The 24,966-nt window shown below is 41.7% G+C and overlaps 2 protein-coding genes and 1 non-coding gene across 3 annotated transcripts in view; 2 read left to right on the forward strand and 1 right to left on the reverse strand.

Annotated features, from left to right (window-relative positions):
- The window catches only part of nwd1 (NACHT and WD repeat domain containing 1), a 17,732-nt gene extending 2,653 nt beyond the window's left edge, over positions 1 to 15,079 (forward strand). Inside the window, exons 2-17 of the mRNA XM_008287567.1 lie at positions 497 to 851; positions 936 to 2,247; positions 4,014 to 4,217; positions 4,787 to 4,940; positions 5,174 to 5,291; positions 6,061 to 6,225; positions 6,321 to 6,518; positions 7,356 to 7,478; positions 7,822 to 8,021; positions 8,301 to 8,564; positions 9,421 to 9,511; positions 9,685 to 9,833; positions 10,022 to 10,295; positions 11,565 to 12,118; positions 12,237 to 12,342; positions 14,498 to 15,079. Coding sequence (XP_008285789.1) covers positions 497 to 851; positions 936 to 2,247; positions 4,014 to 4,217; positions 4,787 to 4,940; positions 5,174 to 5,291; positions 6,061 to 6,225; positions 6,321 to 6,518; positions 7,356 to 7,478; positions 7,822 to 8,021; positions 8,301 to 8,564; positions 9,421 to 9,511; positions 9,685 to 9,833; positions 10,022 to 10,295; positions 11,565 to 12,118; positions 12,237 to 12,342; positions 14,498 to 14,808 — 4,578 coding nt within the window. The 3' untranslated portion in view covers positions 14,809 to 15,079. The remainder of the gene's footprint in view (positions 1 to 496; positions 852 to 935; positions 2,248 to 4,013; positions 4,218 to 4,786; positions 4,941 to 5,173; positions 5,292 to 6,060; positions 6,226 to 6,320; positions 6,519 to 7,355; positions 7,479 to 7,821; positions 8,022 to 8,300; positions 8,565 to 9,420; positions 9,512 to 9,684; positions 9,834 to 10,021; positions 10,296 to 11,564; positions 12,119 to 12,236; positions 12,343 to 14,497) is intronic.
- On the reverse strand, positions 12,843 to 12,914 carry trnap-cgg (transfer RNA proline (anticodon CGG)). The gene has a single exon. It is a non-coding gene; the product is annotated as a tRNA-Pro (tRNA).
- On the forward strand, positions 14,847 to 22,762 carry pdzk1ip1 (PDZK1 interacting protein 1). Its single transcript, XM_008287555.1, has 6 exons — positions 14,847 to 15,233; positions 17,102 to 17,182; positions 19,299 to 19,425; positions 20,186 to 20,260; positions 20,554 to 20,595; positions 22,149 to 22,762. Exons 1-6 carry the CDS (start codon positions 15,197 to 15,199, stop codon positions 22,216 to 22,218), a joined length of 432 nt encoding a protein of 143 aa, XP_008285777.1. The 5' UTR covers positions 14,847 to 15,196; the 3' UTR covers positions 22,219 to 22,762.
- Positions 22,763 to 24,966: the final 2,204 nt, after the last annotated feature.

Genomic DNA, 24,966 nt, shown 5'->3' on the forward strand with positions numbered 1-24,966 from the left:
TTTCTTTCACTTTGGACAAGCTTCAAGTAATTTACTTTCCAGTCATTAAGTAGAATTTCTTTGTCATGTATTCTAAACATGAGTCAGATTGAAAACGAATGATGCATGTAAAAATCTTCTTTTTTTTTTTTCTGGAAAGCTCCTGCCTTTCCTGAATATCTACAACAGGATTGGAGACGGCAAAGTTAACATGACAGATAAAACAGACCTAAGTTCTTCAACACGTGTCAAACTGTGGAAAAGAGGGAGAACCTCTCACTAACACTACACAATGAGTGTAATATTTTGCTCTCTTCCAAAACACAAGTCTGCAGATATGAAAGTTCCTCCTTTTTATCAGCTTTTGTATGAACCAAACTGCTCCTAGTCTCGTGGATGGTGATGATTTTTCAGTTGATAATTTTTCTGAATTTGAGGAAGTTGACTTTGTTGGAATTTCTACACATTCTTCTTCTTCTTCTTCTTCTCTTTATTTTCTGGTGTCTGGGATCCAAAGGCTCTGCTGGGGAACCGGTATGGCCACCGAGCTCTTCCTCGGCTCATCCCAGAGAAACAGTTTGAAGTTCTTTTGTCCAAACTTTGCAAAAACTCTGAAGGCGTTAAGCAGCTGAATCAGTGGTTCTTAAAGGACAACAATGCTGTCCCGCCCACCTACGTCCTGCAGCCAATCACGGCTCACTTCCCCCACTACAGCGACCTCCGACCTGAGAGTAGGCAGCAGCATGACAGCCATGTCCTGTCCTGGCGTTTAACAGAGACTCAGCTGTTGCAGCTCCTACGATCTGCGGCCACTGACTCTGAGGCCGCCGGAGACATTACAACCGAGCAGAAACAACACTTCCACACATCAGGTGAGAACGTGGACGTGCCCCCCTCAGTCCGTCCTCTGTTGTGTCAGAGTGTTGGTGAAATGTGTTCTCTTTTTCTGTCCACAGTCACAGAGCGGGAGTTCGAGCAGGGTTTGTGGAAGGACAACCATTTGCCGCCTGCTCTGCTCTTTGTCCGAGAGATTCCCCGCCAGAGAGTGAGGGATGGTCCCAAACGTCTCGCCAAGTTCATGGACATCACCGCTGACGGGCTGCTAGACACGGAAGCTCAGGGACTCCTCAGCGGACTGAAGTCACGGCTGTACGCCACGTCGCAGCAGATCCTCAACCTGCACTGTGTGGAGCTTAGCAGAGGAAGCATCGACCCCAAGCGCAAAGAGCACGCTCAGTACCTGGACAGCGTCTGTGAGCAGTTTGTGTCGCAGATGAAGGCCCGGATCGGAGCAGCGGTGGACTTGCCGGTGGATGCCGGGCGGAGGAGGATCTGGGGAAACACTCAGGAGGAAAAGGAGGACGTGTCAACCTGGGTGGTTGAGGAGGTGATGCAACACGTAGACATGAGTGTGGAGCTGAGTAAAGGTCTCCATGGCAGGGAGGGCCTTCTGGGTAAGCTCTGCCTCGCCATGTGGGAGTCTACCAATGTCCGTCACAGCCCGCTCGTGGTACACGGCGCTGCTGGAATAGGGAAGACAGCTCTATTGTGCAAACTGGCACAAGAGATGCGAAGCGTCCTGGAGGCTGGGGTGGTGGTGGCGATCAGGCTGCTGGCCGACCGTCACCCTCAGAGACTTAACATCGACCACGTCCTCCGCAGTATCTGCCTCCAGGTGTGCCTCGCCTGTGGTCTGGCTCCGCCCTCACCTCTGACGGCCAACACTTACCTGGAGCTGCTGCGGTTCTTCAGGAACGTTCTGGCGGACGTTTCACAGCAGGGGAACACGCTGCTCATCATCCTGGACTCTCTGGACCAGCTTTCAGACCAACATCATGCTCACAAGCTCCACTGGCTGCCTCCCGATGTCCCACCTAACGTCCACCTGGTGGTCTCCATGGACACCAACAGTGAGGCATTCGCCAACATGCGGCTGAAGCTGGACTCTTTGGAGAGCTTCTTTGAGGTGGAGCGTTTGTCTCATGATGATGGCAAGCACATCATGGAGTCGTACCTGCGAGCGTCTCAGCGAACTTTGACCTCCGAGCAGAGCGATGCTTTGCTGCGGAGCTTCGAGGCGACTGGCTGTCCTCTCCACCTCAAACTGATGCTGTCTGCAGCCAAAAGCTGGACGTCCTTCACCCCGCTCACCGAGCTGCGTCTGGGCGCCAGCACGCAGGAGATGATGTCACAGCTCTTCCTGATGCTGGAGGAGAAACATGGGAAGGAGCTGGTGGGCGGGGCTTTGGGATACATCGCTTTGGCAAGGTGAGATGATGTAACTACAGAAAGATGACCAGACAACAAAAGAGTGAGCTGATAATCAAGCAAAATCCAGCTGTATTTCTTCAAGTAACTGAAAAAGAACTTTAGTCATTGGATAAAAGTTTATATATTTTTCAGCTAAATGATTCCTCATGTAGTCTGTGAAATATCAAAAAAATAGTGCAAAACGCATGCATGTTGTTTGCATCTGATAAAACACAACTATTTAATATTAATAACGGACATATAATGCATATACACATATATATATATATATATATATATATATATATATAATAAGAAGATACAAAATTACTGAACGTAAATGAACATTTTTATAACATTGATGTCTGCATCAGCTCTGTTTGCTCAAATCTTTAATCTTTATATATATATACACACATTTTTATCTTAGCTCATATATCTAGCTCCTCTTATAACACTACTTTAAGTAGTTCCCTGCTAAGTTTTAGCCTTAAACAGACATTATCTGTCATCCCAGGCGATCCCAGTACGCCTTTCTACATGGAGTTTGCATGTTCTCTCCGTGCAGCGTGGGTTCTCTCCGGGTTCTCCAGCTTCTTCCCACACAGTCCAAAAACATGTTGAGGTTCATTGGTGATTCTAAATTGTCCGTAGATGTGAATGTGAGTGTGCTTGGTTGTCTGTCTCTAAGTGTGGCCCTGCGATGGACTGGTGACCTGTCCAGGGTGTCCCCTGCCTTCACCCTGAGTCGGCTGGGATAGACTCCAGTGAGGATTAAGTGATAGATAGATAGATAGATAGATACTTTATTCATCTCCAAGAGAAATTTATTGGTGGATGTTTGTGTGAACAATGCATCATTTATTTATTTAGTTATTATATATATTTTGGGCTTTTTTTGCCTTTATGTAGAGCAGTAAAGTAGAGAGGACAGGAAAGGAGGAGAAGAATGGGGGGACACCTGTAGCAGAGGGTCGTGAGCGGGAACCCATGACCACTGCGTCGGAGACTATAGCTCCTGTTTATGGGTCGCCCGCTCAACTAGGTGAGCTATCGGGGCACCCCAATGCATCAATCACTAAAAAAAAGATTTAAAGAAGATTGTGACATCACAAATCATTCACATTATTGTCAATATCTTACTGACTTTAGACACTTTGATCATGAAACTAGTGTCAAATATTATTCTGTGTGGTTTGAACGTCTTAAGTTTAACTTTCAGAAACAAACTACAATAAACTTTGTTAATGTGAGACTGTCTGAGACTAACATGTTATGAATTCCAACTGATTTGATCATTTAATAAGTCCAGGGTCATGTCATTACAAATTACAATTAAATCTAGAACAATAGATGAACAGTGATCTCTGGATTTATTAGATCACGATTAGTGTTACTTCATTTCTTTTTTTTTGCTTCTTCAGAATTGGTCAAGAGTTTAGACGCAGCTCTGGAAGTAGATGTTTTTCTTTATTTTTTACAGTGTACAACGAAACTGACGACATCATAACTATGAAATATCACACATGAAATTTTGTAGTGATAAAAAAAATGCTGCTGCATTATAGTCACACCTCAGTTCATTTCTTTATGTTTGAGCTTTAATGTTTCTGTTCCTATAAATCATACAGGAGAGAGATTTTTTTTTAAATGTTTAAACCATTTTAATTCAGAAACAGCTTTGTCTCAATGTTGAAAACTGCTAAATAAATAAAGCTATTTCTACTATTACATTCATTATTACACAATGGCATAATCATTTAATCACTGTTGTGACCCCACAGGGACGGTCTGCTGGAGGGGGAGCTACGTGACGTCATGTCCCTGGACGACAATGTCCTCAGCGAGGTGTACAAGTACTCCCTCCCTCCGACACCTTCCATGATCCGTCTGCCTCCCCTCCTCTGGGCTCGACTCAGACGGGACCTCGAGGACCAGCTGGAGGAGCGATGGAGTGGCGGAGTCGTCGCCGTCGCCTTCAACAGCCGGTAGCAGAGAACCATCAGATCAATAATGAAGTATTAGATTAGACAGAAGGTGTATTTTAGCTTTACAGACAAGTAAAAGGACTTTGCTAAAGATGAAACTAAAAGGTACAGGTTGCTGATCGAAATTAGAAATAATGAGAACAGCTCCCAAAATACAGCTACAGTTGATCTATTGATCAAATGGAGAGACTTCAGAGGATTTTAAATACAACAATTCTCGGTGTCTCCATCAGCAATATCTGACATTTTTTCTCAACATTCGACATTAGAGAATGAGTGACCTTCCATATAGCAATGAGTCAGGGACATTGATGTTACGAAACCTGTTTTAAAAAATCTCAGCTGCAGTTCTTCCAAATCTGATGTAGCACAAATGAAGCATGACAAAGAGAAACCAGGAGGCTTCTGGATTTCAGGCATTTAGAGAGCAAAGGGCCTCAAAATTGCAGCAGGGAGTTGTATTTTCATATAAAGGTTAGCTACACGCCAGATCGTCCTCCAGTAACTAACCAAACATTCTCCACATGAAATATAGAGACATGAAATAATGTTTGAATGCCTCCATTTAGGCGTCTGTCTGAAGCGGTTTCAGCCCGCTATCTGACATCAGAGCGACGGGGGCGGTGCCTCAGGATCCTGGCGGAGTATTTCCTGGGTCGGTGGGCGGGGAAACTGAAGCCGGTGGCTCTGCCGGATCTGTCGCTGCTGCTGTCCGACAGAAAGGTACAAACGACTCCTCTGACACACAGTCACACCTGAGTATCATCTTCCTTTGTGTTGCTTCCAGTAGGGGTGATTAAAAATATTGATCAGTGGTGACAAAACAGGAATTACACAGTTTATTTATCTGTTGTTCAGGCTTCAGTTGAAACAAATGGTAGGCAGAGGGAGCAGAAACCTGACAGCAGAGGTGATTTTTTTATTGCTGTATTCTGATTGGTCTGCTGATCTCAAAGGTCCCGCCTCAGCCACTGTGGTTTGCTCCTGGATTAGCTAACATCAGGAAGCTGCAGGAGCTGCCCTACCATCTGCTGCACGCCGGCCTGTGGGATGAGCTGCAACAGCAAGTCATTGGTAAGATGCAGAAGAAGGGTGGGGTCATGTAAAAGCCCCGCCTGCTGCCACTGCGCACCTGGACCAGGTTAAGACCAGTACGGGCCACATGTGTTCCTGCGATGTAGGTACACTTGGAAATGCATATGAAAGCCAAAATCAGTTTTTATCAAGAGATTACAATCATTAAAATATAATTATTTATTACAGTATGACACAAATCATATGAAATTCACAGAATATAACTATGCATATATATAATAATATATAATAATATACTTTTACATTCATTACTGATTAAAATAATGATTATTGAGCTGATTATCTTGTTGTTTTCTAAAATGACATGAAATTGTGAAAAGTGATGACACGACTTTTAAAATTACTTTAATTTTATTCAAAAAACAGTTTGAAATCCCAAAATATTCAGTTTACAAGCACGTAAAAACAATTATTGGCATTTTGCTTGAAAATTATGTATAATTGGGGCAGATGCCAAATGTCAGGAGGTTTAAAAGTTTACTCATTATTTAATATTATTTTAAAATTAAATATATTTACATTTTCAAAACATTGCAAAGCAAGACCAGTATTATATTAAATAATAAATAACTATTACATTATTTAAAATGATATGATTACATAAAGCTAATAATCCATCTATCAATCAGCTGCAGATGTAAAATGAACATGTTATAGTCCCTTCATGTGTAGTTTTCATTTCATTTTTAAGGTGGCTTTGTTGCTTACATCAAACAACAAGTGTGTCTGATATGGCGTCTGTTTCCAGGCAGTGCTGAGTGGCTGTACTGTAAGAGCAGAGTGTGTGGGGTGTCCAGTGTGATCCATGATCTGGACCAGTGCTCCCAGTACATGGACTGCACTGAAGCTGGACTGATCAGAGACGCTCTGGTCCTGATCAAACCAAGCCTGGACTTCCTGGAAGGTCACATGGGTCAGTTACATTTATTTTTTTTTAATATTATCTGTTTTACTCCGTCACAATAAACTCTGAGTGAACTCAGTCAGTTTCATCTCTCTCTCTCTCAGACATGTCTCTGTTCTACACCGAGCTGCTGGCTCGACTCGCGTCTCTCGCCGCTGCCTTCCCCACTGTGATTGGCCAGCTGTGCAGCCAGTGTGAGGAGTGGTTGTTGTCGTGTCCAGAGCCGGTTCTCATCCCAAAGACCAGCTTCCTGCAGCAGCCAGGGGGGGCGCTGCAGCACACACTGACCGCACTGCAGGGAGGTCAGACTTTTTCAATTGATTTGTTGATTGATTTTGACTGATTATGTTCTTTAAGTCTTAAAAACATGCATGTGGAGCCTATACTGATGACATACTGTATGATGCACCAAAGGCCTTAAACAGAATTATTGTAACATGAACACTACAGTCTGAAGATAGTTTTAAAAATAAGATCAGGACTGAAGAATCGCTTTCATAGCTTGATAGAATGTAGTTCCCTGTCTGATGAGCTGCAGCTTGTTTTTACATGCTTTAATCAGCTGATCTTGATTTCAGCAGCTCCAATATTAACTGTCTTTATCACATATCTTAATTTTAATCTGTAAAGCACTTTGAATTATATTATAGTATGAAAAGCGCTTTAGAAATAAAGATTGATTGATTGATTGATTGATATCTGTCACATCACAGTGTTTAGATTAAGTCAACTGCTGGGATTGAACGCTGTGACACTTCGACAGATCAATGGCTGGCTTACCTGTTGACAGCTGAGTTGTTGGTGTCTTTGTTGTTTGTTTTTTAAATCATTTTGGGGAGAACTTTGAGCCTTCAATGCAGTGCAATTGAGGAAAAACAGAAAAGCTGTAGGAGAAGAGACGGGGACTGAGTTGCAGCAAATCTTGCCATGAACTAGAATCAATCCATCGATTTGTTTAAAAATAAAAACAACGTTATCAAGAAGAGGCAGTATGTCACTGTGAACATAGGTGTCACGCAGCAGAGCCCACAAACACATACCTAGAGTTTAATCACGGTTTTCTTTAAAGCATCACTGCGGTTGGTTCGTAGGTACTTTTGTGACCAGCGCAGCAGCACAGACTGTATCTTTGTTTCCAGGTGTCGTCTGTGTGGACATCAGCATTGAGACAAAGCTGCTGGTTGCGGGATCAGACGACGGCGCGGTGGCGGTCTGGAGCCTCGCTGACAAACAGCTCATACACACTCTGCTGGGACACACAGGTCAGCCTATTTAAAGACACATCTCAGAAAACACAAATACAGACCACACAAATGTTCAGAAAACATCAACAACGTTATAATGTCTAAATGCAGCTGTTCATTTAAAAAAGTCTGAAAGTCTGTTCAGAGCATTTTCATGTATCAACACCAAAATTCTTGAAAAGACTCACTTCAACTGCACCAAGCATCACCTGAGCTCATGTTTGAACCCTGATGTTCAGTGGTGTCAGAAAGTTTGTGAGAACTTTCTAGAGTTTTGCATAAACACGGTGTAAAAATATTCATCTTAAATTGAATAATAATAATAATAATCATAATTTCGTCTGTACTCTTTGTTCTGTAGCTGCAGTCTTGTCTGTAAAGGTGATTGACCTCTCCGCCCAGTGCCTCTCATTGGCTGCCGACAGCTCTCTGAGGAAGTGGAGCCTGACGAACGGCCAACAGCTGCTCTGTATCCAGGAGGCGATACCTGCTAACTCCATCTCCTCCTCAGTGCACCTCCGCCTGTCTGAGCAGCTGCTCTTTGTGTACACCAGGACACAGGTACTGCTATTAGTGTTACTGTCGCTACGTCCAGAAAGATCTCTCAGTAATGCTGAGAGTTAGTGAAATGAGACAAGCTTGTAGTTTGGCCTTTTGAAGCTTCAGCATTGTATCAAAGATTTAGATATTTTCATTCTTGTTCATATTTATCATGGACCTGTGGGGCTGTGGAGCTCAGTCACCCATCAGTTCATATGAGGACTGTTTACTGCTTTCTAAGTGTTGAGGAGAGGTGGGTCCGGACCTTGCTAAGGTTCTCACTTCTGCCTGTTGTCCCAGGTGAAGGTGTGGAGGCTGGACGGTTCTGAGCTCCACCTCTGCAGCAGCAGTGATGAGGCCTGGCTGGTTCTGGGAGTTCTGGGAGAATCTGTTGTCTCTCTATCAAACTCCGGTCAAGTCAGACTGTCTCATGCAGCTAACGGGACCCAAACTGTGAAACCTCAGCTGGAAAACTTAGCAAACAGTCTGACTCCTGTGATCTCTGTTTCGTTACCTAAACGAGGAAAAGTGTTTGTGGTGTCCAAGGAAGGATTCCTCCATCAGGTACGTTTTCACCTCTCTGACGGCCACCTGGGCTTTGACTGAGTCATAAAAATCACATCCTCACAGGGATTTAGGGGAGATTGAAATCCTAATCTTGCATCTGTGAAACTTTTTCCTATTTAAAAACAAGAGCCCAGAATTCAGTCTTTCAGCTCCAAATCAGATGTTTCTGTTCCAAATATTACAGTTTTTCAGGAAAATCAAACAAGAATAAATAGAAGAAGTAAGTAATATTGCTTTTAATTGTAAAGAAATGCAATTCAGTTTTTCCAATTCAATGCAAAATCAGAAATAAATATTTAAAGAATATTATGTAAATAATATAAACATTTAAAAACACATAGAAAGCAAAATACTATAGAGGAAAATATAAACATTATGAATTATATTATACATAATAATAATAAAAAGTATAAAATGTACACAATGTAAGAAAAACATTTTCAATAAATAAATGCAATAAAGTGAGAACAGGAAGTGTAATATAATACTACTACTAATAATAATGATAATAATAACAATAAAATAAAACATGTATACACATTTAAATAAATATGAATAAATGTAATTAAAACAAAATGAAAAAAATAAAAATACATACAATAAAATAAAAACAGACTCTAATCATACAAATTTTATTTCTATCTGTAGATTTTATGGTAAGTTTTATATCAGTCTTAACAGAATAACCTGAAAATTACAATCCTGGAGTCCCTTTTAAAATTGAGCCGTCAGTCCACAGATGGACTTTATGCCATGTCTGATTTTCTACCATTATTTAACATTACCTGAATGTTGCTGTTGTGATTATTTTGCTTGTGTTAAATGAAGCTGATCTTTACCTTCTGGTGTGCAGATTTCCAAGATGGGTAAACACACACCTATTGAGTTTCCTCTGCTTCCTTCTTTACTGTCAGTTACTGAAGATGAGAAAATCCTGTTGGCAGGTACGATGTTTCTTTCTTTCTTTGTTCATTGGGAAGATGTTTAGCACCATAAGCACAGCCACACACCAATCTGCTCTTCTGTTTGGACAGAAGAGCATTAACAGGAAAATGAAGCCTTTTAAGCTGATCACAATTCTTCAAATCATTGATTTATTTATTTCTGTGTTCTACAGGCAGCGAGCGAAATCTGAGCCTCTTCAACATCCACACACACTCTGTGGACAGATTCCTCGACCTCCAGCACGACGACAACATTTTGTGCGCCTGCATCTCTTCAGACTGCAGACTGGTCGTCTCTGGAGCTGCAGACCAGCTCATACGAGTAAGAGACAGGAGTAGTTACTGATGGGTTCAGCTTTACTGTTTACAACCACCCTGATGTTTTAAAATGATCAACAAAAGGCCTGAAACATTGGGAAAGTCTCAGGACAAAATGCAGCTTAGGAAACAAACGTCTGACAGTCTGAGAAACACTGACGACCTTCACAGCCGTATTATTTCCTTCGGCAGGTCTGGTCGGTGACCACTGGCGCCCTGTTGGACACTCTGTGTGGTTCAGAGGCTCCGGTCACCTGTGTGCTTTTCTATAACGGCTTCGTGGTTTCTGCCTCAACGGCTGCGTCGTCTGTCCAGCTGTGGAGTCTGAAATATGACACTCGACACAAACCCACCGCCCACATCCCTGCTGGCTCCGCCCACGTCGCCATCACCAAAGACGCAGATCAAGTTTTCTACGTGCGGCAGCAGAGCCACACGGAGGTGATGAGCTGGAACAACGTCTCAGGTCAGAGCTGGTTTTAGAGGAGCTGCAGTAAGAATCAACACTGTCAGACTGAAAACATTCTGCTGATGCTGGTTGTTACTGATTCTGCATTTCACTGGGTGGAAAAACGTTTCTGGGGCTTTAGGTTTACTGCTTTCACTTAAGACATACTCTGAAACAACATTATAAAAGTGTTAAAGAAGTTGTTGGTTAGGGACGTTGCATTTTCAATTATTAAATGTTATGTTCAGCTTTCTATTTTATTTTTTCTTATGCATTTAAAAGCATCTAAAAGGCCAACAATCTAAGTATGTGGTGACTAAATTAGCATCCAGAGTACAGATGTATGCAGTTGTCTTGCCTACAGACGTGCTGTTTACACATGTGCCATGTTTGTATTCCAAGTTTAAGACTTAAAATAAAAAATACTGTGCAAAAAAAAAAGAGACATTTTTTGAAACACAACAGTAATTTAAAAAATTAAGAAGGTTCAGGATGTTTGTGGTGTTCAGAAATTTTAGTTTCACACCAGCAGAAACTGTCGGGGGGCCCCTGGCAACCACTGAGACAAAAGATGCAAAAAGAAGACAAAAAGTAGCCACATGGAGATCAAATAGACTTAAAGTAGCCCCATTTTTTTTAATGATGCAACCATTAAAAAATAAGTAAGTCAAAGTCAAATAGATGCACAACAACTGCCAAGAGACACTAAATGATGATGAACAAACCAGACTGACTGCAAACCAACGAGCAGAACGAATGCAAAATGTACAAAAACAGACTCAAAATAACCAAACACAACTGCAAACCACTGAAGACGAGATGCAAAAGGAATACAAAAACATGCGAAACATCCACAGAGAGACAGGACAGACCAAAAACAGTTTTAAAAAGATGCGAAGAAGCACAAAAGTCATGACAAAGTAGATGCAAAACAGCTGCAAAGAGACAAAATGCAGCCAAAGAAAGCAAAATTATCACAAAGCGATATCAAACAACTAAAAACAAATACAGAACACAGAGTGCACATTTACAGCAAAGACGCTTCTGATTGCACAAAAGGAGCACAACAAAACATCTACAATGACAGTCTGGAACAGACTGTACAGAGACACCAATAAAGACAAAAGCAAACAGACCAAAACACATTAGTGTTTGTTTTGTATCAGTGAGCAGCTATTTCTTTCCTTCCCTTACAGCCACAGACAGAGGAGGGAGTTCAGAAACTGTTGCTGACGATCCAAACTCTGGGTCAACAGCCGACTGAATCCTGTGCTGCTCTTCCTGCAGGTTCTCTGTCAGAGCGTCTGGCTGTCTCTGCTCAGGTTTGCTGTCTGGAGTTAGCTCAGCACAAACGTTTGCTGCTCTGCGGTCTGACCAGCGGCACCGTCCTCATCTACCCGTTAGCCCTGCCACAGGAGACGCTCTGCATCCCGCCGCCGGAGAGCCTGTCCAGGGTGCTGTGCCTGGCCGTCAGCTCCCAGGAGAAGCACATGGCGGTGGCCTACGAGGACTCAGTGTGTGTGTTCGAGATCACCACCAGAGACAGCTTCCCCACAGTGGAGGGGCCCCTGCAGAGGTTCTCCCTGTCCCTCCTCCACGCCCCGCTGTCCTCCATGGCCCTGCTGCCCGACCGCAAGCTGCTGTACGGGACAAGCTGCGGGGAGGTGAAGCTGCACGACTTCGACAGCGGTGGAAACTCCAACCTGGAGCCCCATCGCAGCAGAGTGACCTGTGTGACGGGCAGTAACTGGGGGACTCACGCTCTGGTGGGCTCCGAGGACGCCGTGCAGAGGCTGTGGGCCCTGAACCCACTGGCCCTGGACCACACCATGGAGTACAAGGTCAGTCCTACTTCTGCTGAGTTACTGGATCTGCAAGCCTCAGAGCAGCTGACAAAGGCAGAGTGAAGTAGTAGCTTAGGGCTCAGTGTGTTTCTTCTCTTGTTTCTTTCATGGTCAGGGTTTTTTCTTCGAGGGCGTCCTCTCTGCTGCGTTCTCCGACAGCGATCAGTTCGTCTTTACAGGATCTCAGGACAGAACTGTCAAAGTCTGGGACGTGGCCTCAGGTAAGCATGTGCAGGTGTGGTTGGGCCTGCTTTCTTACTTAGACAAACAAGATAATGATGTTTTATACGGTCCTGGATCAGAACTGTATATGGTTGCATTTATAAAGAATGTTCATGACTTTTGGTTAATATGAATCTACACCAAACTTTTTTCAAATATCAGTCAATTTAACATCTGTATCTCATATAATTAGTATAAATCAGGGGCCTCTACTGATAACAAATGCATTACACTAAACTCAAAACACCAGTCAGTTTTTAATGTTGTTCTAAAGTGTTTTCAACAAGCTGAAGATTTTAAATCATCTAAAACCTAACTAGGATAAAACAATAAAACATCTATGTACATGTGAGCAGGAGTGTTGCATTTAAAAGCACATGTTTCAAAACCCCACCCAAGGATCTACTCTGTCACATATCCTGTGGGCAGAGCAGATACTAAACAACACCAACTTCTTGGAGTTGAGCCCCAAGCGGAGCCACCACTGTCGCTTAAACTTGGGCTCGTCCGGGATTTGAACCCGGGACCTCTCGCACCCGAAGCGAGAATCATACCCCTAGACCAACGAGCCACACATGTGTTGCTCTTTCTGGCCTGATCGGGATTAAAATATTGATGAGACTCTTACCTGCCAGTGTGTTTTGAAGGTAAGTTATCTTGAAAAATGGGGGGAAAACTATTTATCATCCAGAAACTGTAATTAAAAAAAGAAAAAAGAATTGTGAGGCTTTCAACATTCTGACAGCACTTTAGTGTCTCATGTGTGATTGGCTGTTCCATCTTAAAAAATGTCTTCAGTGTCTTTTTGCTCACTTGACAAAAGTCTGGAGGGTTTCCTGGTGAACTGCAGGTTGTGTTTCCACGAAGCAAAGAGGAGACAAGTGTGGAGTCAATTTAAAATGTAAATAGTTAAATTTCTATCGTATGTAGAGTTACCATGTTTTTGTCGTGCTGGTAACACCTGTGGGCCCAAGTTTTTTTGATTTTTGCAAATTTAATAATCAAAGAAATCTAACTTTTCTTTATGATTTCTGTCAATTCTAAGTGTTGTGTTTCTGTAGAGGCAGAGTTAAAGATTAATCCACAATGAGAAAAACTGTGACAGCAACAAAAAAACAGCCAGAAACATTTTGGAGTTCAGAGGGTTGTTGTCGTAGATTAATTGTAGCAAATGGACAAGACACCGAGACATATACAAAGCAATGTGGTGTACACAGTCCAGTGCAGCGAGGAATGCCCAGACTTGTACATCGGGAGACAAAACAACGGCTCCACAAGCGCATGGCTCAGCACAGAAGAGCCACCTCCTCAGGACAGGACTCAGTAGTCCACCTGCATCTTAAACACAGAGGAAGATAATAATGAACAGATTTTGGCCAGAGAGGACAGGTGGTTTGAGAGAGGGGTGAAAGAAGCCATCTATGTCAAACTGGAAAGACCATCCCTCAACAGAGGTGGAGGTCTGAGGCATCACCTCTCACTTGTTTACAACTCAGTCCTAAGAGCTCTCCCCAGGAAGATAAAACCACATTCACACCTAGACACAAAAGACCCTAATGAACCCCATTGTGGCAGGGGGAGTACGAATGACTCACATAACGAGGGGGAGGAGAAACAAACCCCCAGTTGAAACCGAAACTCAGGTGTTAATGGCTCCTTAAGGATACAAGTATCCGGAACTCCCAACTAGTCAGTCAGAACGGATGAAGCCTCTTGGATGAGAGGTGAGACGTCTTCAAGGAACTCAAGCAAGTCCAGTTGCTACGATTAATCTACGAGAATAAGCATGACCTGTATGAATCTTCACAGACAGTTCAGAGGGTTAGATAAAGTTGAAAATGGACGGACTGTTGTCTAGAATAGAACTAGCCGCCTTTAGCTCTGTCAGATGTCAGCATGGTGTAATTCTGTTTATGTCTCTCGGCTGAAGCCTGACAGGTGATCGGCAGCGTTCAGAAACCAGCAGCATCCCTGTTCTGTTTTTTTTTTTTTAGGACTCCAGCAGCAGATTCTCGTTCATCATGTTTACATGCACCAATACTAACACTTTAAAATCCTGATCAGAACAAGGACTCTCAGGTCCATGTGATCATCTGGGTCGGTTCTGCTCCGTCTTCCATCTGCTGGACTTTATTCTGTGTTTCTTTCTGTCAGGAAAGCTGCTGTACGTCCAGTACGTCTACTCCCCTGTTGTCCGGATGGTGACCTTCAGGAACGGCTTTGTGGCCTTGTCTCAGCAGGGTTCTGTCATCAAGGAGGTGTTCCGCTGTCCGGACCACATCAGCCCGGACTACAACCCCCTGAGGAACGTCAAGGCCCAGTACCGGGTCACCTCCAGGGAGAAGAGCCGGGACGACAAGCAGGACTCTGTGTCCGACCTCCAGGACTTTAACCCAGCCCAGTTCAACCTGAACCTCATGAGCATGCTCAGAGCCAAACCCTCCTCCACCTGTGTGATACTGTAGGACACTGTGGCCCAAACTCTGGCTCCTGGACCCTTTAGGGGAAGCTTCAGAAGAAATTTACATTTTTCTTTGCATTATTAAGAAACATTTTAATTTACCAGAATGAATATTTATTAATATTATGTACAGCAGACACCTGTTGTCCTGTTAACCACTGCACATGTAAATTTTCTGTAGAGCTGTTAATCATGTGAAAAATGTCCTAAAACATCTGTTTAGCTGTCTAGAATTATCTTTATTTAATAACATTAAATACTTGCTTTGTCCTGTTGAATGCAGCTGACGTCAAAAACCCGACACATGCTGGCAGAAACATTTGTGCTTTAATGTTTGTATGTGAATTTTTCTAACTGCAGTGAATGTGCAGCTGCTGTCCTCTGTAGAGAAAATGCACAATGTTCAGAGGAGTCTCTCAAGTCTGCAGGGTGAGTGTTGCATGTAAAGTTTAGAGACATCAAAATGTAGACGTTCAGCAGGATATGACTAAAATCTGGTGCCCGGACACTCTGTTGTGGTTTGATGTGGCTAACGTTGCTAACAGTGAGCAAAGGTGTCATCAAGGCAAACGGTGGCTTTTTAGAGGAATCTGAAATATGAAGAGGTTTTGATGACTTCAGTTTTGTTCTGGAAAATAGAAAAAAAGAACCCTAAATGATAAGGTGTGTCGAAACATACAGTATGCCACAAAAATGAGTCGCATTTCTGCAAATATGTTATTATATCTTTTCATGGGACAACACTGACACTTTGCTACAATTTAAAGTAGTCAGTGTACAGCTTGTATAAGACGGTAAATTGAGTACACGCCGAAGTGAAAATGTCCAAATTGGGCCTGAAGTGTCAATATTTTGTGTGGCCACCATTCTTTTCCAGCACTGCCTTAACACTCTTGGACATGGAGTTCACCAGAGCTTCACAGGTCGCCACTGGAATCGTCTTCCACTCCTCCATGGCGATGGTGGATGTTTTGATTTTTACCAGAATTCACTTTTGTGACGTGCTGTATGACTGGTATTATGTACTGAGACAAGCCTACAGTGCACTGCTTTAGGGCTAAAGGGGACCTATTCTGCTTTTCTGTCACGTTACAATGTTGGATGGTAATATTAAACATGTTATTACATGTGTGAACGTTTCACATAATGAGATAAACGTATATAAGAATAAATCAGACTTCGAACTGCTCCAAACACTCAGCTTCAGGTAGTCGTGGGTTTTGTCATGTAGCTGTCTGCACCAAACACAGGACGGCTCAGAAGCAGTGGGTGCCTCTGTTCGATAGGCTTCTTATAGTTTATTGATTGTAAGAAAGAGACAAGAGCTAAAAATGGCTTTTTCATACATATATTGTACATACAGGATGTCACAACAGAGACATTTTCACTTCTGTTGCCAGCGGTTTAGACATTAATGGCTGTATTGAGTCATATTGAGAGGCAGTAAATTTACTCAGTTATACAAGCTGTACACTGACTACTTTACATGGTAGCAAAGTGTCATTTCTTCAGTGTTGTTCCATGAAAAGATATAATAAAATATTTGCAGAAATGTGACCTGCTGTAACTCTGTTTGAACCCTGTGTGATGTGACCCATAGAGAAGCTCAGTGTGACTTTCTTATGTGATTTCTGGCTAATTCAAAGTGTGGATGGAAGCAACTCTGGACTATAGACTGTCCTCACAGAAACCGCACGTATTATATTGCATAACTTTAGGCCTTATTCCAATTTATATAAGTGAGTTATATAAAAAAGTCACCCTTAGTACAGCTGTCATGATTGGGAAAATTGGCAACAGAGATTAAAATGGTTGTTGGTACCAGCTTGTAAATGTGTTTATTTCTGCTGTAAAGGTGAACATTTTAACATGGAGGTCAGTAGTGATTGGCTCGCTTTTCACACCAAGTGGACATTCGAAGGGGAGATTTAGATCTGTAAGGATTTTTTAAACTACAAATCATCCAAAGCTTCTCCAGTAAAGTCCCAGATTAAAGATATAAGGCTGTAAATGAGCATCCTTGAAGGCAAAATCAGACTACAGCATGTTTGGTGGATACTTCAGTGCGACGTGTGTTCAGTTGAGCAAAAGCAGGAAGATGATCATCAGTCATAAACACATAAACGCCATGCCTGTAAATCACTGTTTATGGCAGTTTGAGTTACACATTAACAGAGCCGCTGGTTCACCAGCACAAAAGCAACACCTGACACACTGATCTGCACTCAGACACTCTCTGTTTAAGTCAACTGCTGCCGCTTCAGCTCCACTTGTCAACACTTTGTTTTTTTTCTCAGTCAGAGACTCAACGATGGAAAAGATGGTCACACTGGTTTCCTGTTTGCTGCTGGTCGTTGGAGTGGTGTCGGCCCAGACAGGTACGAATTCTGTAGAAACAGGTTCTATTAAAACACAGCAGTACTCGTTCTTACTCAGTCCAACGGAAGCATTTCAGCAGCTGTCCGAGAGCTGCAGCGATGGTATTTTCATTATTGATTAATGTGCTTTCCTGCTTGAATAACTGATTAACTTTTTTGAGAAAAACACTCGCTGTAATGTCTTTCTTTGTCTAATCCACAGTCAATCACCCAAAGATGTTCACTTCACTATAATATAAAACAGAAAAAAACTGAAAAGATTCACATTTGAGAAGCTAAAACAAGCAACCGTTGGCTTTTTTAGAAGCTAAATGAATATAATGATCTATACAAAAATGTGAAAATACTAAACTGGTCACTTTTTTTTAGCAGTTGGACTCTGGGAATGTTAAAATACATAATTTTATGTGAATGTTTTCACCTTGGTTTGGACTTAGAAGCGATAATAAAGCTAGTTAGGAAACAAGGAAGCAGCTTGGATTTACTGTTGTGGTCATAAATTGGAAATACTTCCTGCAAAATGTGTAAAGTTTTTCACCTGCTAAATGCTAAAATACTGTAATTGACCTCAAAGTTAAAGTACTACTACTTTGAATGAGTATTTCTGTTTTATTCTACTTATTTTTTCTTACTTTTTTTTCACACTTGTATTTGACCACTGCAGTTACTATCAATCAATACTTCTTATAGCCATTTAAATAATCTATATGTCGACTGGTGACCTGTCCAGGGTGTCCCCTGCCTTCACCCTGAGTCAGCAGGGATAGACTCCAGCCCCCTGTGACCCTAGTGAGGATTAAGCGGTGTATAGATGATGGATGGATGGATAATCCCTATTTCACCCCTGAAAGTCTCTTAATGTTGATCAAATACCTGCATGAGCTACCATCAATCATTGCTGAAAAAATATTGATCATAAAAATACCACACAGGGGAGGAGATGTCAGTTGTTTTTTCTTTGTAAAGGTGATATAAGAGCGACATGCCATAAAGTATTTTATAATTCCATTTCACTGAACCCTGGACAGCAGTAACTAAAGTGAAATGCTTGAATTCAAACTCTTAGACTGGAGTATTTAAATTTGGCCTTCTTTGTGCTGTTACTCAACGTTTCAGTTTATTTGTCGTTCATACAAAAACAATAAAATGCCAAAAATCAATCATTAATTCATTATTAATTGATAAAATTGAATATTATTTTCTTTCTCTATGACACTTAGTATCTTTGGGTTTAGGACAGAACAAGACATTCAACACTGATCGACTTTTTTTTTGATTGTTTGTTTTTTTAAACAAACAACTAATAATCCAAAAATAATCAACAGATTATTTCCCAAAGTAAATAATAATCTTTTGCAGCCATATTTCATACATTGAGGCTGTGGGCCGATTTAAAGTTGTTTTTATTTGTTAGAAATCTTAATATATACAGATAATGAAGGCATTAGTTTAATTTACCATAATTTTGCCAATAATTATCCCCAGTTTATTTAGTATTTGCTGATAGTTTATTTCAGCAGCTGAGAGAATCCAAAGTGGCGGCCACGATGCTGCCCGTCTGCTGAATGTGAACACAACACTTTCTGAAGTAAAAAGTAAAAGCTGAGGCTTTCTGAGTCACAGTTCTTGAAAGAGAACTTTATTGTTTCAACTTTAGACTTTTAACTTTTTACTCACTGTGGGCTCATTATTCACTACAATGTAAAGTCCTACATCTCTATGGAAACAACACGATCATGGTAAGGAGTAGAGAGAACCCAAGAAGGTTCTTTGTACAATATGACAGTTAAAATAAAAATTTGAGCATTTATTTCCCACTAATGGCCTCTTGGTTGCACCGAGGAGCACAGAGTTTCTTTTGTTTTCCCAGAATCTGGTACAAACTGCCTATTTTTGATATCTTTAAAGAAAACCAGTCAATTAAAGTGATTTTAATGAAATATCATAAATTTAAGTTAACTCTCCCAACAGGTTTTTGCAGTTTCTGGCTATGAAATGATGTGTTTTTGGTGATTTGTAGAGGATCGTCGCTTTTGTCATTTCAGGGTACACAGATTTGAAGCTGAGCCTGTATAAAACAGGATGACTTCTGACCTTTCACCCCTCTGTGTTTCAGTTCCGACTACGAGCAGCGAGCGGCTGCTGCCTCAGTGGGCGACCGGCATCATCGCTGTCGCTGGCTTCCTCTTCCTCTGCTTCTTCGTCTTGCTGTTGAAAAAGGCCTGGTTCGAGGACCCCAGCAGGTCAGTCAGTGTCCCACTTTGTCCTTTCTTTGACTTCTCTGTTATCCATTTCTGAGGACACATCAATTAATCAGCAGTTGTGTAAACGTTCCAGTATTAACCAGCCGGCTAATTTTTAACAGCAGTTCTTTGGTAACAGGTTGTTAAAACCATTAAAGTTGTGAAACAGATAATAATAATATACAATGATATAACACAAAAGGAGTTTTTAGTTATCTTAAATAATTGTTCATTTGAATGTGCTGCCTCAGTTTGTTATTATTTTATTTTTTATATTTATTTTGTTTCTTGTTATTATTCATACCAGGTGGAAAAGATGAAGTTTAACATTTAACAACAAGTTTAATTTACTTCACTGAAGTATTTTCTTCATCGGCCACTTTATACTTTGCACTTTTTGTCTGATTTACTTTGCAGGTTAATCTTTACCTACGTTTATAAGCTCCACAGCTGAAATGATCAATTTATCAATCAGTAATTTGTTTCCAGATTGTGCACGTGTCTGATAATCTGTGTCGCAACCAGGGAAATTAAATGATCAGAGTAATGGTTAATGACAGCCTTAAACTGATGAAAGCACGACTGCTGGTCTTGATAAAAACAATAATAAAGTCAAACTAAGCTAAAGTCTCATTTTCAGATATTTTATACCTAAAACTTAGTATTTTACTCTCCAGCAGATTTTTCGATATGATTCAATATTATGCAACCTGATGTTTGCAATTTAGATTTATTTTTTTTGTCCCCCACCTGTGTACAGGAAGAGGAACAGTGCAGACAGAATGAAAGAAACTGAGTTTGCTCTGAGCAGCAACTCTAAGATAGATGTCGACAGGTAAGAACGTCCACAAAGAGCAACCAGCAGAACATTTTTTATTCTGCTGTGGGAATTATTGAGAGCTTGCTACCCTGCATTCATTTTACATTTATATTTTAGGTGCTGAATAATCTTTAATGTAAAATCTCAGGGTTTCAGCAGCTGAAACAAACAAAGGAAGCCAATATTTTACACACAAAACTCAATAATTTATTAATAAGACACAATATCAGCAGATTTACAGCCAAAAGAAAATCCTGATGATGCTATTCTGAAATAAGTAAAATTATTCTTTCTGTTCCTGTTTGAAGGCGTGACAGTGCAACTGTCTACGCGACTACCCTGGACTTCAGGTGAGAACCTTCAAACAAACAACTGTGTGAATCACCTTTTGTGTTACGATGAACGAACACTCAAGTAAAATGTAGTTTTGTATCAAAGTATCGCATGATGAGTCGTGGTATATATGATGAGTCGTGGTATATATGATGAGTCGTGGTATATATGATGAGTCGTAGCATAGCATGATGAGTCGTGGACACAGACGCTCTCTGTTCCTCACTAGCCTCCTCCCTGAACATTCTCTGCCCTCTAACATCCAAACCTGCTCCTTCCTCTCCCCCTTGTCCATGGCTCACTGATGTCACCAGAAAGCAGAGGGCGGGGCTCAGAGCAGCAGAAACAAAATGGCGTAAATCCAGAGGGCCCTCTGACCTCAGTGACTATCAAGGTCTACTAGCATCATTCTCCTCCAGTTTAAAAACTCCTAAGACCAAGTACTATCAGAACAAGATCTGTGGCACAACAGATGCTCGATAAATATTTTCTGCTTTTAACTCACTCCTCCACCCGCCTCCTCCACCACCCTCCACTCTGCTCACTGCAGATGTGTTTGCCTCATTTTTTACAAAGTCTGTGCAACCAGTAACCAGTTCTCTGAGTCTGACCAACTCACTGTTCAGCCGCCAGCTCATAGGGTCACTTTTTCCCTGTTCTCCCCTCTGACTGAGGAGGAAGTCTCCAAGCTACTGCTGGACTCTCATCCTACGACCTGTCCTCTGGAACTGATACCATCCAACCTCTTACAAACCATTTCCTCAGCACTTAACCCTGCAATAACACATATCATCAACTCTTCACTTGCTACGGGTGTGTTCCCTGCTACATTTAAGCAAGCTCGAGTCACTCCAATACTCAAAAAAACTACACTTGACCCAGCCCAGGTTGAAAACTACAGACCGGTTTCACTACTGACCTTCCTGTCTAAACTACTTGAGCAAACTGTCTTCAACCAAGTCTCTACTTTCCTCTGTGACAACAATCTGTATGACTGTATCAGTCTGGTTTTAAACGGAAATATGATGAGCCATGGTATAGCATGATGAGTCCCAGTATAACATGATGCTCCGTACTACAGTATGATGAGTCATATTATAGTATGATATCCTATAGTATAGTATGATGTTTTGCAGTATATTATGATGTGTCATAATATAGTATATGGTGCCGTAGTATAGTACAGTGAGTGATAGTTTGGTATGTTGTGTCATACTATAGTATGTGGGGTTTTAGTACAGTATCTGATGTCCTAGTGTAGTATGATGTGATAGTGGGATTATTCTGGAACCAAATTGTCCATGCACAGATTGACTCATCAAATTGGTCTCCTCTCTACTTGTGTATGCGAAAGATTTGTTACCTTTATATCAATGCATCATGTTTGAAAAGCTCTTAATTTGTATATGTCCTGGGGTAGATGTACAGTGGTACTCAACTAGTATACAAGTATCACACTGCTGATAAAAATGAGAAACTTTAAATATAGTACTGTTAGTTCAATTTACACAGTAACTGCAGCTTTTCTAATAAAATGTGTGTGTGTGTTGTTGTTGTTGTTGTAACTCAGGAGCAATGGTCGAAATGCCTACGACAACCTGGCGATTGACATGGCTGAGGAAAAAATTACCAACATGTGACCACCCAGTACGAATCCTACTTCGTCCCCCACCGTCCTCCAGGAAGACCAGACTGACACAAAACAAACACAAAATCATCTTTTATAGAAATTGTGTGTCTGTTTTGTTTCACCTGTCTTCTCCAGCTGGAGCAGTTTACTACAAGAAATGTTTATCTGTGACTGATTTTTTCTTGTTTTTCCTGAATCCTCACATGCATCGAAGTGACACGTAATTTAACAGAAAACGTGAGATTCTTTGAATTTAGTAGCGATTGTTACTGAATCTGATCGTCAACATATCTGTTACTGTAATGCCTTGCTTAACTTAATGTCTGACCCTTAACCTATGAGCTGATTAATAAGTTATCTTGACCAACAAACTCGCTGTGTCGGCTCTCATTACTGATGAATGAAGCAATGGCTTGTGGTTAATAATTAAACATTATGGCGGCAAAGTCTAAATGGACGGAAGAAAAACAGCTAAAAGAATGAAAGGCTGAGGAGGAAAGAAAGGCCTTCAATTTAATTTACAGAGTCCTAAATGTTTTCTCTTGCTTGCTGTCGGTACTAATGTTCGATATTAGATGTTTCTGTCAGTGGTAAAATGGAATAAAGTGCATTTCCTAAAGTACATGTAAATATATAGACATACTTGCACTAAATAGTACAATATATTCTTCTGTTTGTTCTTCTTGTCTGCTATTTACAGATGGAAATGTTGATCTTTGCACTGTGTAGCCATATTTGGTTCCACTGAATCAATTAATGATAAACTATTCTGATAATCTTTATGTATCAATATATTTATGATTCAAGATTTACTGAACAGATGATACGACACTATCACCATACTACGTCACATCACATTACAGTTTCACAGGAAAGGGATCCAGAAAAGCAACAGAGGGATTGGTGGTTAGGAAAGAAGGATTTATTCAGGCAGCAAGGAACACCAGGACACCGGGAAGCATGTGAGGGAAGCCGAGTGATGGAGGGAGGTCCAGGAAAGGTTCCAAGAGGGACAGGGTGGCTGAACGGCTGAGGCAGGAGCTCGGCTGCAGAGGCCGGGCCGGGGAATATGTCGGTCTGTCTGGGAGGCTCTGGCAGTAAAACGCAGACAAAGGCACAAGTCAGGCAAGCAAGTTTTTCTAAACACAATTCCTTTAAGCCAGGGGTCTCGAACTCCGGTCCTCGAGGGCTGCAATCCTGCAAGTTATAGATGTTTCCTTCTTCCAACACACCTGATTCAAATGATCAGCTCAGCATCAAGCTCTGCAGAAGCCTGATAACGATCCTGATCATTTGAAAAAACATCTAAAACATACAGGATTGCGGCCCTCGAGGACCGCAGTTCGACACCCCTGCTTTAAGCAGTCAAGCTGGCCTGTTACCACTCACAATCTACTGGCGCTGGAGCACAGGTGAAGGCAGGCGTTATCTAGTGCTGATTAGAGATGAGTCTCAGGTGTGGAGGAGAGTGAGCGAAACCTCTCCGTCCAAAAACCCCACCCAGCCTGAAAAACACGAGCAGCCACCAAAACCACAGGAACAGACGCTAAACAATGTTTCACAATTATAGCGCTTTCATTTACAGGCCAGATGGCAGACCGCATGTATGGCGTCGCGTGGGTGAGCGGTTTGCTGATGTCAGCATTGTGAATCGAGTGGCCCATGGTGGCGGTGGGGTTATGGCAGGGGTGGGCAATCCTGGTCCTCGAGGGCCACAATCCTGCATGTTTCAGACGTTTCTCTCTTCCAACACACCTGATTCAAATGATCAGGATCGTTATCAGGCTTCTGCAGAGCTTGATGATGAGCTGATTTCAGTGCGTCATCAGCGGCCGACGTCTCTGTGAACCAATGAGCTCGCTCGAAGTGAGTCGCACATGCGTAGAACCGATCACTGCACAACAGGTGTTGCTACAAAAAGACTAGTTTCTGCTCATCCGTCTCTGATTGGTCTGAATTTACAACACAATTAAATAATAATACTGGTGAAAAATATTTGCTATAAAATAAAATAACATTAATGTTTTAAGACGTTTCTGCATTTATGAGAATGTAATAAATAAAAAAAATACCCGCCAACGTAGATTCTGCAGATTTTGTCATGCGTTAAACTCGCGGCTGTTTGAACAACAATATTCCAAGACCTGTTAAGAAAAAAAAGATTCTTGTCCTAACATTGACTGAGAATCTACAATCTCTGATTATAGGTGAGTTCGAATATGTAATAATTTGAGGTCGTCATGAAGACTTCCATCTTTGAGCTAATATTAATGTAAAAACTCAGTCAACTAGAGATATTTTCTGAACCATGTGTAGCTGCATGTCACATGAATATAGAAGAAAAAAGAAAGTTATTACTGACTGAGCAGATATGACAAGTTGTACAACATTGCATATTGTGACTCAACGTCTTGATAACAAACAGCCAAATTTGAACTTCTGGGCTTCGTTGTCCGTGGACACATCCAGGTCCACGATGGGAACGTGGAACTTGGACGAGCCTTTGTTGAACCACAGGTAGATACAGTTCCCTCCTGCTCCAGCGTTGAGGTTCTTGGGGATCCTGTGGTACCCTGCGCTGATCAGGCCCTTACTCATGTCATCGGTGAAGGAAAACTGAATCCTGCTGATGGCTCCACAGCTGCCAATTTTGTACCAAAGGTAGATTTTCTTTTCTCTGGCTCCTTTGTTCAGATCCACATCAGTTTTGATGAAGCCTTGTGCACGGAGCTGACTCTCATCGTTCTGATCCAGAGAC

Source organism: Stegastes partitus, unplaced genomic scaffold (assembly GCF_000690725.1).
Source record: "Stegastes partitus isolate 25-593 unplaced genomic scaffold, Stegastes_partitus-1.0.2 Scaffold507, whole genome shotgun sequence".
NCBI classification, from domain to species: Eukaryota; Metazoa; Chordata; class Actinopteri; family Pomacentridae; genus Stegastes; species Stegastes partitus.

Excerpts from the sequence above, each read along its gene's own strand:
- pdzk1ip1 (XM_008287555.1), top strand. The coding sequence starts at position 15,197 with ATGCACAATGTTCAGAGGAGTCTCTCAAGTCTGCAGG. Across the intron at positions 15,234-17,101 it reads GAGTCTCTCAAGTCTGCAGG|TCAGAGACTCAACGATGGAA; the intron begins GTGAGTGTTGCA and ends TTTTTTTCTCAG. Across the intron at positions 19,426-20,185 it reads TGGTTCGAGGACCCCAGCAG|GAAGAGGAACAGTGCAGACA; the intron begins GTCAGTCAGTGT and ends ACCTGTGTACAG.